The 17,452-nt window shown below is 44.0% G+C and overlaps 1 protein-coding gene across 2 annotated transcripts in view; it reads left to right on the top strand.

Moving 5' to 3' along the window:
• Nucleotides 1-7,760: 7,760 nt before the first annotated feature.
• The window catches only part of DEUP1 (deuterosome assembly protein 1), a 56,930-nt gene continuing 47,238 nt past the window's right edge, over nt 7,761-17,452 (top strand). Inside the window, exons 1-2 of one of the 2 annotated variants that reach the window (XM_068930520.1) lie at nt 7,761-7,856; nt 11,303-11,366. Coding sequence is in view for 1 of the 2 variants with exons in the window: in XM_068930519.1 (XP_068786620.1) it covers nt 11,323-11,366 (44 nt within the window). In the remaining variant the exon portion in view is untranslated. The remainder of the gene's footprint in view (nt 7,857-11,302; nt 11,367-17,452) is intronic. The other variant, XM_068930519.1, reaches the window with a different exon arrangement.

Below are 17,452 nucleotides of genomic sequence, written 5' to 3'. Positions count from 1 at the left end.
GAGAATGTAGAATGCAACATACCTGGTGGAAGGTAATTTTTGATCTGAATATTCCTAAGCAAGAATATGCAAAATGTCTCTGAGCGATTGATACATAAGATTCTAAAGAGCTGGAGCTGGAACCGGTGCTGGAGTTAATGCTTCTTAAAGCACGGGAACAATATCAAAGAAATCTGTGAAAGGTTCACTACAGAGCAATTCCATGATGGCTGCTTACTAAATACCTGTGTAGGCGGGCTATGGAAAACAATAAAGTTCTTACTGAACCAAGATCCTTCCTGCACACCTATGTCCACTCTATATAAAAAATGATCTGGTTTTAATGGAATGCCACGAGAGTAGGAAATTAAGTCCTGGAAAAAACGGAATATTCAACACTCAAACCTTCTCCTCCATACTTGTTGCAAAAGTTTGAAAGGAGGATTGATTCTCCATTTAGGATGTTGCTCCATCCTCTGTTTTAGCTGATCGATAACACTCTCCTTCCACTCCTCCAGCAGTGGAGTAGAATGCGCTGAAGACCCCACAATTACATAACACAAGTACATTTTACTCTGCATGTGTGAGGAAAACCTCATGGATGAGACCTCATCTCATTATGAATGAACAACCAAAAGTGTGGGAAGAAAGCTAGTTCATCATCTGGGAATAATCTAATCAATGAATTCTGGTTAATCCCAACTCAACTGGTCTAAATAAGCAACATGCCATTGAATCCAGGATGTGAACAGGGCTGGAGCAATGTGATCTTGTAAGTGCAACAGGAACATAGTGACAAAAGGGTAATAAAAAGCAAACACAGTGAAAATAATTGCTTGCCCTAAATATTTAAAAATAAGATGATAAAAGTGTCATAAAATTGGACCAAAAAGTATAAACATTGTATCATGGATACAATTTGTCTTTTGAATGTTCCTTTGCCCAGCCACAGCATGCATATACCTTGCACCTAGCATTCCAAACAGCTCCAAATATACAAAGGTGATTTTGGTCCATACTGAAGGAATCTCATTCTTGTATCTGTCTCCCCACTTACAGCACAAGTAATATTCTCCCAACTCCCCTCAAACCTGTCCTCTGTATCTACTCTGCTCCTTTTTCCCTTTCCTCCTATTTCCCTTATTCTTTCATCTACCCAGCCTTTCCTCTGCCTTATCTCAGCTCTTCCTTTAATCCTGGGGGTTTTCACACACTGCTGTGATGACTGTGAGCGCTGCTACAGGACCATTTTCTTCTTCAGACCTTGTGTTTCAGATAGGAAGCAGGAAGGAGAAAATAAAACATTTTACTCAAAAGACGGATAGATGTCAGATTTGTCTTGCTGCACCCACTGAGTTGGGAGATCAAGTGGTCCGAGTCATGACTCTGCAGGAATCTTTTGCCCTGCTCAGCCAATCACCCAGTACTAGTGTAATAATAATAGTCTGTGTTTACGGGTGCATGTGTATGCATGTGTATGTTTTTGACTGTATGTTTCCCCACGGATCCTGCATACTTTTTCCCGCTACTTTGATGAACTGCTCTCAATAAAAACAGAACTGAGTGTGGCTTTTATCTGACCAGTTACTCCTTTGGGCAACAACATAATGCTTACAATATACTATTTAGTCATGTCTGAGATAAAGTTGTAACACGGCCTCATGAGTTAGTGGTGTCCAGCTGGGAGAGCAGGACAAGGACTAAGGCTCCATCCTTGAAAGATAGCTGCTGCCTCTGCTTAGGAGAGTAGGAGAGCGCTCTAACCTTCATTTTCAGCTTTTAGAAAATGTCGCTTATTTCTGTTAGCTCAAATTCTAGAGGAAATCTTTTTTTTTTTTTTGCTTTTGCGTTTTCCAGCAAGCTGAGGAAAAGTCTCCATGGCTGCTGTTGCTGTTATCATACACCTGAATGTGGTCAGGCCTGCTAAGAGCACTCATATTAACCAAAGTTTCATCACTGCTAATTGCTAACTGTTAAGAAGGACTTGATATACAAGTAGGTACATAATACCAGTATTTTCTCAGCCCAAACTCAGCTCTGAGTGCATGGATGAACAATCAAGAACCTGCAGAAGGCAAAGAGAGGAAACAAATATCAGCTATTTGCACTCTAAATATAATAATGACTGTCAAGGTCAGAAGGGAGTTGGCTTGTTAAAAACACAGTTTTCTGTTTCTAGAGACACATGAGAGAGTGACATGGCTAACATGACGTCTGCATGCCTCTGACTCCCTAACTGGATTGACCAAATACCCCTTTAAAGTCAAGTCAAATGGGGACTTGACTTTGACAGGCAAGTCAAATAGCTAAGACCTCATTATGGACTTCTGTAGAAGGCTACACAGCAATACATTTTAACTGCTCTCCCACTGTACCCCAGTACCAATTCTGAAAAACAGAGACACTCAGAACATGACAAAACTGAATGTGGAACCCAAAGAAAAAAGAAATAACATTGATTAGAGGAGAGTACATGATCATCCAAGTATAACCTAGAAATACCAACTTAATATAAGTTATATAAGTTATATATATATATATATATATATATATTACTTATATATATATATATATATAAGTAATATAAGTTATAACTGCGGTGACACTGGCTTTCTTCCAGTCCTCAGGCACCTCTCCTGTCCTCCAGGACCTTCCCGAGATGATGGAGAGTGGCCTAGCAATAACATCCGCCACCTCCCTCAGCAATCCTGGGTGCATCCCATCAGGACCCAAGGATTTGTGGATGTCACGTTTGCCCAAATGATCTCTAAACCGATCCTTCTCGACCAAGGGAGAGTCTTCCTTTCTCCAGACTTTCCCTCTTGTCCCCCCAGGCTCTGGAATTCCTCAGGACTGGCCTTAGCAGTGAAGACGGAAGCAAAGGCGGCATTCAGCAACTCTGCCTTCTCTGTATCCTTCGTCACCAGGGCACCCGCCCCATTCAGCAGCGGGCCCACATTTTCCCTAGTCTGCCTTTTGCTAGTGATGTATTTGAAGGAGCCCTTCTTGTTGTCCTTGACATCCCTTGCCAGATTTCATTCCAAATGGGCCTTAGCCTTCCTCCTCGCATCCCTGCACACGCCGACAACGTCCCTGTATTCCTCCCAAGTGGCCTGTCCCCTTTTCCACATCCTCTAGACTTCCTCCTTCTGCTGGAGTTTGGCCAGGAGTTCCTTGCTCATCCAGGCAGGTCTCCTGCCCGCTTTGACGGACTTCTTCCTCAGAGGGATGCGCCCGTCTTGAGCCTGGAGGAAGTGATGCTTGAAGATTAACCACCGCTCGTGGACCCCCCCTTCCTGCTAGGGCCCTACCCCAGGAGATTCTTCCAAGTAGGTCCCTGAAGAGGCCAAAGTCAGCTCTCCTGAAGCCCAGCGTTGCAATCCTACTCATTGCCCTGCTCCCTCCTCGTAGGATCCTCCACTCCACCATCTCATGGTCACTGCAGCCAAGGCTGCCCCCAACCTTCACCTCTCCAACTAGACCTTCTTTCTTTGTTAGCACAAGGTCCAGCAGCGCACCTCTCCTTGTTGGCGTCTCCACCACCTGGGTCAAGAAGTTGTCATCAATGCTCTGCAGGAACCTCCTCGACGGTTTGTGCCTAGCTGTGCTCTCTTCCCAGCAGATGTCAGGGTGGTGGAAGTCCCCCATGAGAACCAGGGCCTGTGATCGGGAGGCTACTTCCAGCTGCCTGTACAAGGCCTCATCCACAACTTCTTCCTGGGCAGGTGGCCTGTAGTATACCCCCAGCACCGTGTTGCCCCTGTTAGCCTGCCCTTTAATCCTTACCCATAGGCTCTCAACTTGCTCTTCATCCACCCCCAGGCAGAGCTCCACACATTCTAGTTGCTCCCTCACATAAAGAGCAACTCCACCACCTCGCCTGCCCGGCCTGTCTTTCCTAAAGGGCACATAGCCATCCACGACAGCATCCCAGTCATGTGAGCTATCCCACCATGTCTCTGTCACTGCAACGAGATCATGGCCCTGCGACCGCACGCAGATCTCTAACTCTTCCTGCTTATTCCCCATGCTGCGCGCATTGGTGTACAGGCATTTCAGAGAGCCAGTCAAGCATGCAAGCTTCTCAGGAGAGGTGCAAGAGCATCCTCCATAGCCCTGTTCCATGCCGTCTCCCCTGGCGGCATGCACCCACTGGAGGCATCCTGACTTGAGCGGTGTTTTACTGACTACCGTGTCACTATTCCACTCCCCTTCCCCCATCTTGCCTAGTTTAAAGCCCTCCTTACCAGGCTGGCCAACCTGTTGGCAAAGATACGCGTGCCCTGCTTGGTGAGGTGGATCCCATGTCACCCCATCAGCTGTTGATCTTCAAACAGGGTCCCATGGGCATAGAAACTAAAGCCCTGCTGCCAACACCAGCAGCGCAGCCAGTTTTTAACTTGGAAAACTCGTCTACTCCTCCTCCCGTCCTTCCCCCTCACAGGCAGGATTGAGGAGAAAACGACCTGGGCTCCCAGACCCTTAACCACCGTTCCCAGAGCTCTGAAGTCCCGTTCGATGTTATCAAACCTGTGCCACTGAAAACTAAAAGTATAGAGATATCATAATATAATTGGAATTTAAGATGGTTTTTTTTGGTGATCCCTTCAGACAGTATCAATTCAAATGTGTGCTTTAGAGGTGATATTTTTCGAGAACTTTCCGATTTTAACAAGAATAACTTCTAACAAATCCTCACTTCAGTGGATTCAGTTTGGTACAATATAGCAACTGAAGCAACTGTGGCACAATACATAGCAACACATGAAGTAGAACTTATGAAGTTTGGCAGAGTCATATTTCTTTATTTCTTTTTTAATTGCCAGTGATCACTGACAGGAGACTATTTCATTTCATCTTTATAAGTAAAAACAATTTAATTAGGAACTATTACTGTGTATAGAGCATTAGAAACTATCTCCAAGCTGCTAGACCATAGAGTATTATTTTTATGAGGCAGTAGCAACAAAGGGAAGACTACATCACGCTAAAAGATGTTACAGGAGTGCTAAGCATTATCGTGAGTTTCTAGAAAAACACATAAGCAGGAAGCTTTAGAAAAGGGATTATTTCTTTTACACATGCATTATCTAGCATTACGCTTTGTGTTCATTAAAGTATGACACACAAAATGATTAAATACCTGTTGTCACAGTAACAGGGCTAATAGCACCTTTGTCCCCTTTCCGCGTTTTCTCAGAGCACTACCCTTAGTTTTCATATTCCACGCTCCTACCTATTACAGGATGAATTCTTACAATTCTCCGCTTGTAGACCAGGTCCCAGCCGGTGGTATCGCTTATTGATGAGTATACCTGCTAGATGCAACTAAATCCAAGCTCCTTCTGTTCTTTCCTTCAGTGATCTGACAACCTTCTTAAGAATAGAGTAGTTTGCAGTTTAAAGTAGAAAAAAAAATGTTTAAGAACAGCACTCTGGGTCTGCCTGTGTTATGTCAGGATTTGTCATCTCCTGCCAGTAAATTAGGTAAACACCTTCAAAATCCTCAGGCAGATCTTTATGCCTCAGTCCAATTTTCACAAACAAAAATCCCTCTTAAAAGGTTCTTTTTTAAAACGGCATTTTTCTCTTTTTGATCAGATTTTAGGGATTTTCATAGGCTATATTGTCTCTCAGTGATTTCTGTGTATTTGCTGAAGGATGGCTTACAATGACCTTTTTTTTTTCCTTTCCATTTGTCCCTTCTAATAGAGCACCTGTAAATTAAGTTGATATATTCATACTATAAACATCCAAACTGCTTAACATATAAAATGTAATTACTACACTATTTTAGAGCTGCTATGAATCTGTCACATAAATATCACTAAAACCAGCTGATTTCCATGCTAAAGAAAGAGCATGCATTAGTATGTTTGTTACAAGAGCTATGCTGAGCCTACTGCAAGAAAATGGTCTTTCTGTATCACAATCAAATTTGTCATCTGAGATTGCAAGATAAGGTGTGAATGTACTCTATAAATATAAACTGCTTTTAAAATTAAACACAGAAATGCACTTAGCTCTTACCTGTCATTACATATTCCACTACAAAAAATCACATCTTAAATAATTAAAGTGAGAAATATCTAGGACGATTGCCCAGTAGGCATATAATTATTCATCACTTACATTACATCTCAATTATATTACTTAGCTTAGCATCACCTCTTTTATTCTGCTCTGGAAATATGCTAATTGTAGACCACAGATTTAATTTGTTAGTAGAATTTTACCAAATTCTCAGAATGATTACATGCTAAAAGACTATTGCTTTACTTAGGACTTCTCTGAAACCTGCTATTACAATGTCTTAGTGGAACAGATTAGTTAACAGAATTTAAGTAGCCTCTCCTTCAGCAACGGCTGTCAAAATTGCTTCACAAATCCACGAAGCTAAATGCTTCACAGATGCACAAATCCACAGAGCCTGACAACCTCACGTAAAGCCCACACCAGGGCGAAAAGTCCTGCTGTAGCAGAAGATTCACTTTCCCTAGTTCTCTCCAAAGCAAACATCTGTGGTATATGCTCTCTTGGGTGGACAAGACCTGTCAATACTGTCACATACAAGAGGAGAAGTTGAAAATAAAAAGATCGAGTTGCAGATTTTGGAGGACCAGCATTTCTCTTTATACTGTTTTTTCCACTGTCTTTGCTACAGCTATTGACCTCAGCTCGGTGCATGAATGCCCAAACGAGGCTGAGCAAGGGGTTTGCTACTAAAGGTGCAGCACATTGTATGACCGGGATCACTACTTATCCCAAAACGTGGCTCTCCCTACACGCTCTTGCTACTGGCTAGTCGTGCTGCTGGGCACCTTCCTAGTCAATTCCCGTTGTTTTTATAAAAATATCGATGTTGTTTCTTGTCTTGATTGACATTCAGTCAAGTCCTGTTTTGTCCCTGCCCTATCTACTTCCTTCTTTCCTGCAGAAACGTGATTATATAGCTTTCCACTTATTTAAGCATATAAGCTGGTTTGAAAGTAGTTTCCTCTTTTGCTGGCTATCATAATTCAAAGTATGTGTAAATATCATTCATAAAACTTTTAATGATTCTGTATTTCTTCCCCTTACTCTTCAACTGCTTCAAATATTACTAATTACCTCTCATTTAAAGTCAACAGATAAAAGTTTGGGGCCTTGTAAGCCAAGTTCCAGTGAAGAGATGACGTGGATCAGCAAAAGCAACCAGAAAATGTACAAGAACTGATATGGGATTTTTTTAATATAGTGAATGAGATACTTAAAGGCACCTCAGGGGGCTAGAAACACAGCTCTGGCTAATTGCAATGGGAATTGTCCTCCTAAAACCCTTTGAAAATATCGATATGCAATTTCCAAACTGTATCTCTGCATTTTTTTTTAAGTTGCTGCCCACAAGGGACGGAAGTTACATTTGGGGATAGCTGGTTTCCACCGAGAGCGGGTGACACCGGGAGGAGGTTCAGAGAGATGCCCCGCGACTACGGCGGCAAAGCTCGCTGCAGCTGTTCCAGATAAACCAACGGAAGTTTGCTGGCACCTACATTAAAAATTATGTCGACGGCGAGTAGCCCCGTCCTCGCCCCGCCGCCGCCGTCTCCGCCTCGGCCGTCCTCGCTGCCCGCAGCCGCGCCCCTCACACGGCTCCCGGCGGCGCCGCCGCCTTCCCGCCGCCTTCCCGCCTCGCCCCGCGGCCCTCCCCGTTACCGCGGCAACGGCAGAAGCCGCCCGGCGCGGCCCGCAACGGCCGCCGGGCGGGGCGGGCGGCGTCGGCCGCGGGCGGGGCGGGAGCCGGGGCGGCAGGGGGAGCGCGGCGGGCACAGCGCGCTGCCGAGCCCACGCCGGGGCCCGACCGGCAGCCGCTGCGAGGGGCCGAGAGGAGCGCGCAGGTAACGGCTGGGGGGCAGGGGGAGCTGGCCGGCCCGCTGCGGGGCCGCTGGGCGCCGGGGGTGGCACCGGGTCGGGTCCGCCGCGCCGTCCGCTGCCGCCGCCGGGCTCCTCGGGGGCGTCCGTCGAGAGCGGCGCTGCCCGCTGCCGGTGTCCCCTGGGGCGCCCATCCCCACTGCCCTGCACCAGTGTCACCTCAGCTGCCTGTCCCCAGTACCGCCAAGGCTGCCTCTATACCTGTGTCACCTCGGCTGCCTGTCCCCAGTACCGCCAAGGCTGCCTCTGTACCTGTGTCACCTCGGCTGCCTGTCCCCAGTACCGCCAAGGCTGCCTCTATACCTGTGTCACCTCGGCTGCCTGTCCCCAGTACCGCCAAGGCTGCCTCTATACCTGTGTCACCTCGGCTGCCTGTCCCCAGTACCGCCAAGGCTGCCTCTATACCTGTGTCACCTCGGCTGCCTGTCCCCAGTACCGCCAAGGCTGCCTCTATACCTGTGTCACCTCGGCTGCCTGTCCCCAGTACCGCCAAGGCTGCCTCTATACCTGTGTCACCTCGGCTGCCTGTCCCCAGTACCGCCAAGGCTGCCTCTATACCTGTGTCACCTCGGCTGCCTGTCCCCAGTACCGCCAAGGCTGCCTCTGTACCTGTGTCACCTCGGCTGCCTGTCCCCAGTACCGCCAAGGCTGCCTCTGTACCTGTGTCACCTCGGCTGCCTGTCCCCAGTACCGCCAAGGCTGCCTCTGTACCTGTGTCACCTCGGCTGCCTGTCCCCAGTACCGCCAAGGCTGCCTCTGTACCTGTGTCACCTCGGCTGCCTGTCCCCAGTACCGCCAAGGCTGCCTCTGTACCTGTGTCACCTCGGCTGCCTGTCCCCAGTACCGCCAAGGCTGCCTCTATACCAGTGTCACCTCGGCTGCCTGTCCCCAGTACCGCCAAGGCTGCCTCTGTACCTGTGTCACCTCGGCTGCCTGTCCCCAGTACCGCCAAGGCTGCCTCTGTACCTGTGTCACCTCGGCTGCCTGTCCCCAGTACCGCCAAGGCTGCCTCTATACCTGTGTCACCTCAGCACTGCCTGTCCCCAGTACCGCCAAGGCTGCGTCTATACCTGTGTCACCTCGGCTGCCTGTCCCCAGTACCGCCAAGGCTGCCTCTATACCTGTGTCACCTCGGCTGCCTGTCCCCAGTACCGCCAAGGCTGCCTCTGTACCTGTGTCACCTCGGCTGCCTGTCCCCAGTACCGCCAAGGCTGCCTCTATACCTGTGTCACCTCGGCTGCCTGTCCCCAGTACCGCCAAGGCTGCCTCTATACCTGTGTCACCTCAGCGCTGCCTGTCCCCAGTACCACCAAGGCTGCGTCTATACCTGTGTCACCTCGGCTGCCTGTCCCCAGTACCGCCAAGGCTGCCTCTATACCTGTGTCACCTCGGCTGCCTGTCCCCAGTACCGCCAAGGCTGCCTCTATACCTGTGTCACCTCGGCTGCCTGTCCCCAGTACCGCCAAGGCTGCGTCTATACCTGTGTCACCTCGGCTGCCTGTCCCCAGTACCGCCAAGGCTGCCTCTGTACCTGTGTCACCTCGGCTGCCTGTCCCCAGTACCGCCAAGGCTGCCTCTGTACCTGTGTCACCTCGGCTGCCTGTCCCCAGTACCGCCAAGGCTGCCTCTGTACCTGTGTCACCTCGGCTGCCTGTCCCCAGTACCGCCAAGGCTGCCTCTATACCAGTGTCACCTCGGCTGCCTGTCCCCAGTACCGCCAAGGCTGCCTCTGTACCTGTGTCACCTCGGCTGCCTGTCCCCAGTACCGCCAAGGCTGCCTCTGTACCTGTGTCACCTCGGCTGCCTGTCCCCAGTACCGCCAAGGCTGCCTCTATACCTGTGTCACCTCAGCACTGCCTGTCCCCAGTACCGCCAAGGCTGCGTCTATACCTGTGTCACCTCGGCTGCCTGTCCCCAGTACCGCCAAGGCTGCCTCTATACCTGTGTCACCTCGGCTGCCTGTCCCCAGTACCGCCAAGGCTGCCTCTGTACCTGTGTCACCTCGGCTGCCTGTCCCCAGTACCGCCAAGGCTGCCTCTATACCTGTGTCACCTCGGCTGCCTGTCCCCAGTACCGCCAAGGCTGCCTCTATACCTGTGTCACCTCAGCGCTGCCTGTCCCCAGTACCACCAAGGCTGCGTCTATACCTGTGTCACCTCGGCTGCCTGTCCCCAGTACCGCCAAGGCTGCCTCTATACCTGTGTCACCTCGGCTGCCTGTCCCCAGTACCGCCAAGGCTGCCTCTATACCTGTGTCACCTCGGCTGCCTGTCCCCAGTACCGCCAAGGCTGCGTCTATACCTGTGTCACCTCGGCTGCCTGTCCCCAGTACCGCCAAGGCTGCCTCTATACCTGTGTCACCTCAGCTGCCTGTCCCCAGTACCGCCAAGGCTGCCTCTATACCTGTGTCACCTCAGCGCTGCCTGTCCTAGGTATAGCCAAGGCTGCTGGATGCCACTGCCACCTCAAGTGCCTGTCCCCTGTCCTGTCAGCACTGCTCCTGCGCCCGCGTCAGTTGCCGTCTGTCCCGGCGGAGCCGAGCCTGTCCGGTACGTCTTTGCCATGCACTGACAGAGCCAGGGCGCTCACGCGTGCTGTCGTGCCCTGCTGCGTGCCCCCTGTAAAGCTAGGGCTGCCGGGTGCCAGCGCCGTGCGCTGTGTCTGCCGGCCTGTTTGGGCTGCTGTCCCTCCCCGGGAGAGCCCCGCTGCTCGCACTGGTTGCAGCTTGCCCTGCCAAGGAATGAGGACTGTTTCATGCCACCCTGCTATTGGCAATTTGGCTGGTTCCTGTCCTTGCGCGCAGCCAGCTTTTCCGCACATCCTTTGTCCCACCAGGCCCACAGAACCGGATTGCGCTTGATGGCTGTGTATCTCAGTGCCGCGTGTGCTAAGCAAGGGAGTGGATCGTCAATGTAATTCCAGAATTGGTTTTGAGAGCGATTATAGCCTGGGTGGAAGCTAATTACTTGCATGAAAGTATGAAATTTGGGTCCAGCCCCATGGCAGTGGAGCAATCATGGCACAGGGTCTCAGTGTAACCATAGATCTGTGATAAATTTAGAAGGTTTGTATGGTTTAGAGTGTCTTGGCAAATCATTCACATCAGCCAGCTGGAAATGATCCAAAACAAACTGTTCCTCATGGAAAACCAAGGTTATTCTCAAGCCAGCAGCACCTCTGAGATCTCACTGTCACCATGTACAAGAGCTGCTGTCAGAGACCTGAGCTTACTCAGTTCCTGTCCTGCTCATGCCAATGTATGACCTAGGGCTACATTTCCCTACTCCTGTTGTTTACAATTGAAGAATTACAGAAGTTGAAAGGAAAGCATAAGACTATCGAGTTTACACTAGTTGCCTGTGTAAACACACACATGTAAGAATATGAATTATTTATTTCTGTTGTTTTGACAGGCTAAAAGACTATTGATAACATGGAGCAGAACAAGGAAGTGTTTCAGGAACAAACTCTGGCCAAGTAAGTACTGGCTTACTATCTGGGAGTTGAACTCATAATGGAATTGAATATTTTGGTTTATTAAAGATGTGAAACACAAAATATTAATTATTTCAGAAGCAAGCATGTTTCTCCATTTCTTCTACTGCTGTCTGTGTAAACTATGGAGAGGTTACTGTTAGCAAGGACAACACAGCTCATTTCTTTAATTAATAATCTAGTGACTTATTATTATTTTTTTTAATTTTAAAAATCTGTATACCTGAACAAAAGGAAAAAAAAAAAAGAAAGTCATGTGGGATTTTATTAAAATACTAAGAAATGTTATTTGAAAAGTTTTTCGAAAATAGTTAAAGCTGCTAGGCTACAGCAGTGTAAACTTACATATCACTGCATTTAATTCAAAAATCTTAAAAACAAAGTTATAATTGTTAAAGCCATAGTCTTATTTTGCACATATACTAGCCACAATTGTTCTTACCAGGTATTAAGAAATGCACATTTCATTCACAACACAGTCATCTTTTTCAATATAATCCAAGTTCAGTTCTTTCAGTATTAATCTAAAAAAAAAATATTAGCACAGCACAAAACCTTTGTAAAGAAGAAGTGTAAACGTGGGCCAGATTTGAATCTCACTGAAAGCAGTTATGCAAACTGTATCATTGAAATCAGCAGGACTGCTTGCAAAACATTGCGAGGCTTAGGAATGGCGGAATCTGGCTCTGTATGTTTAGGCATTCCTGAGAACTTCTTGAGACAGAATGGCTTTACAGAACTGTGCTGTTCCCTATCATCACTTGCATACTGAAGGAGTTGATGGCGTCAGATGCCATGTCTATTGACAAGGTTATGCTGTTAAATCATAGCATGATTACACTGTTATAACATGAAGCAACTGAATGTGGAGCTGGATAGTCCTGAAGCAACAAGAAGACACTGTAGGACTTGATCTTGTCCCATCCAGCCTGTTCCAGGAACACAGCAATATAAAGAGCACTTCCCCATATAATGAGCTAGATAGAATAATTTAATGTAATTTTGTAAATAAACATATTATATATTTTCATGCTGAAAAATTCTTCTATCATTACTACCAAGAAGCAGTCGTAGGTAATATGACACACATTAAGTGTTAAAGTCTCTCTTCATAGAAACACACATATTCAATCACACCTTATTCTGACCCAGCAAGTTCTTTAAATGGTTTAAATATGCATGTTCTGCTGTACTAAACAATAATGTGTGCATTTTTTTATGATAAAAAAATTTAATATGCTGTATTCTGAACAAAGTGACACTTCTTTTGTCTTTAAGAGGCCTTCATTTTGTTAGTGATATGATTGGCAAATATAGTCATATAAGAACTTGAATAAAAAAAATATTATTATTCTTTGGATACTTCTTAAATAAACCAATTAATAAAACCAATAAACCAAATAAACCTGTTTTAAGAGTTCAAATCTTGCTGGCCTTAGTTTTAACTGATATATGTGAAATTTCAGGCCATTGCAGATGAATCCAGAGAGTGATTCGTCCCATCGTAAAAAGGATTTTCTAAATAGTTATTTATTGCCATTAACTGTGCAAAAAATCTGGAAGGTCAGGTTAGAATACACATCTCATGGCAGAAGACAGTAGTTTCAGTCTATGATGACAATATGCCAGGGATAATGCAGATAGTACTTTAAAATTTCGGAAGCTGGCTGAATAATTGTTATAGATATCATAATAATTATTTCCATGCTGTGAGAACTTGTAAATCACAAATTATCCATCCACAGATGTGTATGGCTGACACAGTGAGTTAAATTGTTAAATAAATTAGTTGTGTTTCAGATAATGGAACTCTATGGTAGAAGATTCTAACAGAATGTTCTATCACAACCAGTTCATGTAATTCCTATTTTTAAAGCTAACTTTTAGAAGAGAAAAGGAAATAGTATTGGGTCTAGAATCTGATTTAAAGATCAAAAACTAAATGAATGTACTATGTAAGATGGAAAGCTTTACTTGCATTGCTCTGCATAGGTTTTACATGTGTTGGCCTAGGTATGGTCATACGTATTTTCCTATTTGTCTGCGAACCTAAGTATAAAAGGGAGAAGGCATGAGGTAGATACTGAGAGTCATATAAGTCAATTTAGTCAATTTTTTAAACATTTTTTAAAATTTCACTTTCTAAATTACAACTTTATTCTAAAGGATACAAGAAAAACACTTATTTCTTTGGCTCTGAAGAAACAATCAGAAAAATAAAGACCCGTGTAGAACTCCAAAGCAAGGGGGTGAATAGAGCTATAAAGGTCTAACTAGTGCGAAAAATCAGTTCTCATAAAAATAAAGGTCTGGAGCTGGTTGAGCTTGTTATCCGCGCTTAATTTTGTTTGAATATGGAAACGTCTAGTATTCTGCATGCATTATTGCTCTCTCTTACTGCAGATAAATAGTTATAAATGACAGCAGAATATGAATCGTCTCTATTTCTATTCTCTATTTCTGATATGAAAATGGAGTGAAAAAGGTAAGAGCTTGCCTACATCACTTTAAAAATGAGATACCTTTGGGTGTTTTGAACTGTTTCAGGGTAAATATAACCAAAAATGTCTTCTAGTGACTCAAGTACAAGTCATTATTGCCATGCGGGAGGAATCCATTTCAAGTATACGTTCAGCCGTATGGGAATTCTGAATGTGTATGGGTAGGAACCCATACGTCTTTGCTTCATGGGAAATCTTGTTCTTTGTGTATTTATTTGCCTAATGACTGATGGGATATAAAACAAAAGATGCCAGAATTTTCCACATTCCCCATCCAGGAATCAAATGAAATTCTCATGATTTTGGTACTATATGACTGGTCATGTTTTCAAACACTATTTTTCAAACACTAGAAGGACTGAAATAGTAGTTAACAGCAGCAATTAACACTTCTGTACTGGTAGGTGGTGGGATTAACTGACAAATACATCTTCAAGCAGATGTGTTTGGAATGCCACAACCATGTACAGCAGAACAACCACAGTAATCTACAACTTTAGCTGTACCTGGAGGATCTAGATAAGAAAGTAGCCAAAGATGAAAAGGTGAAAATAGTGAGACTGAGAAGTTGTTTCAGAAAAGATTTTTCCTTTATCACTTCATTTTGTACATTTGTGGTTGGGGGTTCAAGAAGTATGCATGAACTGTAGAGAGAAAACTGTCTAGCAGACCTGGGAGGACCAGCAGAACTTGCCTTGCAGGGGATGATTTGAAAGGGATAGGGGAAATTTCACTTAAGAGGGAAACGTGTCAGCCATAGTAAAACCAAAAGGGTAACTGATGATCCAGGCTAGAGATTATGTTTGCACTTACTCAGGGGTGTTTAGCTGATTCATATGACAAAACAACAAATAAATTGTCTGCTTATGTAGGCTAAAATCAGATAGCCTTTGCTGGTGGTTCACCATAATGTTGCCACGTGACAGTATGTGAGGCTGAAGGAACACAGGTTTCTGCATCAGAATCAGGAAAAGCTGGTCCTGATGCAGTAGCGCTTCATCTTCTCTTTTTAAAATCCCATTTTATATTTGCCCTAGAGGGATTCAAAGTCTGCTGCACCATTAATGCCATTTTGAGATGAGTTTCAGGCACTCCTCCTCGGTCTGCAGGAGGAGCATTTTTATTTTGTGATTTGTGCTTCACAGCATACTACTTGCTTGCACTTTGGTTATTACTATTCTGATTCATATTCCATTTTAAAATGGCATTGAAAAAGTTTTAGCCTTAAAATGATTTTAAGATTTATGTATGTATTCAAAAAGCCTTTCCAACATTAACACTGAAATAAAAGACGCTTTCCAAGTTTTGTTGATATAAAAAAGTCTTTAAAGGACTTTACTTAAAAAAAATTAGCTTGAGGATTTAATTATGATGTTGTAAATCTAACATTTTTTCTCCAATTTCTTTTAATAATTATCAAAACACGAGGTGTGCAACATCTAAACACAAAAAAGATATTCAGTGAACACATTTACATGCCAAGGAACTCTTTTTTTTAAATTGTTGTGCAATTGGAAGTTGAGCATGCAGAATGTGTGGGGCCAGTGCTAAACTCAAAGCCCACCCTATAAACAGGAGACTCCCATGTGATTGCCGGATCAAGCACTGGGAGAGCAGAGGTGTGAGGAGTTGGCTAAACAGCTAGAATGTGGAAGAGTACCATTCTCAGTTACGTTGTGCTCAGCATATGCCAGATTGTGATGCAGGTGACAGAAAATGCCATTCTGTGCTGGTACTGGGTGTCCCAACACCTCTGAGGATGGACTGGTTACAGGCACACTGGTACATTGTTTTTAAGATTAACCCTTTTGTAGGCTGCCATTACATTATGGCATAGATGCTGCACTATCTTTTATCCCTGGGTGTCCATCTCTATGGCAATTATGTCATAACTTAATTGATTTCTGGGCCAAGGCACAGGGATAGGAAAGGGAGATATGAAATATGGAGGAGTTAATAAAGGAAATAGCTACGCATATTTTTACAAGCCACCACTTCGTAGAAACACGAGAATGACTGCACACTCATTAGCAATCGTAAAGGCGTTTGCCACACAGAGTTATGTACCATCAACAGTCAAGAGACTGCATAACTTTTATGCTTTTAAAAATCAAAGAACTATAATCAGTGGCCATTACATTTACTTTTTAAGGAAACCTCAGTGGGCTAAATAATACCCTTAAGAGGAAAATAGAACATGGCATAACTCAAAGCAATGACAAAGCGTTCTTAGACTCTTTTATATGAAGAAACTTGTTTATTAAAAGGCTAAATTTATCATCGTGAAAAGTAACTGATTACAGTACATTTTCTGCAACAGTCTAAATTTAAAGAGGTATAGTTAACAAATTTATGAAAGAATAAAAATGCTGTTTTTATCAACAGAAAATTCAATACAGGCCTTTATTGAATCAAAAACAGAAAAGAAAAATGGCATGGAAATAGTGCAGCAACACTATGCAGAAATGGAAATTAAATTTAGATTGAATGTCGGTTGTACAATGAATAGTCACTGCAACAGATTTAAAAAGTGAAGAAAAACAGGTGTACAACTAACTATTTACTAACAGTGTAATTTGTTGAGATAAGAGTTGACGCTGGAGAAACAAAGTCATGTAATTCATTCGTACCTTAATTTAGAGACAGCAGTAATTAGGTACACTAATCTTAAAATCATTGCAGAGGGAAGACTGCAGAAAATTTCACAATGGCATGGTTGCATCATACCATTGAAAATAATCATTTGAGGATTCCAAATAAGAATATTTTCTTTTCTTGGCCAAGATAAGATTGTAATGACTAAAGATGATGTATATCAAAACTTTTCAATATCTGGTAAAGATAAAATAACGGCAAGTCTTCTAAGAAAAGTAATAAAGCCACATATTGGGGTCAGTTATAAATAGACTCTTATTAAAAAATCGTAAAAACAATTAAAACTAGAACAGGAGATTAAAAGGTACAAAAAATAAAAACAGAAATAGAAAATGTCATAAAAGCAGACATGGGAAAAAAGTTTATCAGTGAACAGTTAACACATGGGAAAAAGCATATGTAGATAACATGCTGCTGGAAAAAATTATGTGAAAAGTAGATGTTTACAGAAAGTGAAATAAAAGAGATGCTACTTGTCAAAATTTTCAACATATTATCTGCTGGTGTAAAACAGTCTACAAAAGATTTTCCTTCACTCTAATGAAATATATCCTGCTTTTGCTACTTATTATAAAAATATCAATATCTCTGAGCTATGAGCTCTGAACGTACTAAAAACTGATCAACATCGTTTTATTTCAAGAAATAACAAGCATTACAATGGTGAGTGAATCTCTTAGAAAATTTTTGTGAAAAATATTGTCTTGGCTAATTCTAATGTGGTATCTCAATTTAAGTAAATGAGTTCAAACTGAAGTTTTTGAAAATAAGCAAAAAATAGATAATTTTTGTAGGTTATTTGGAATTATTCAGTGTCAGAAGATAGTCTGATTTTTTTCCTGTATGACTCAATGAGCGTAAGGTTTGATGAAAACTTTGTAGATGTATAGACAGAGACAACCAGTTTCTTCA

The sequence above is a fragment of the Struthio camelus genome, chromosome 1 (assembly GCF_040807025.1).
Source record: "Struthio camelus isolate bStrCam1 chromosome 1, bStrCam1.hap1, whole genome shotgun sequence".
NCBI classification, from domain to species: Eukaryota; Metazoa; Chordata; class Aves; order Struthioniformes; family Struthionidae; genus Struthio; species Struthio camelus.
The sequence above is the reverse complement of the archived record's forward strand: the minus strand, read 5'-3'. Positions and strand labels throughout refer to the sequence as shown.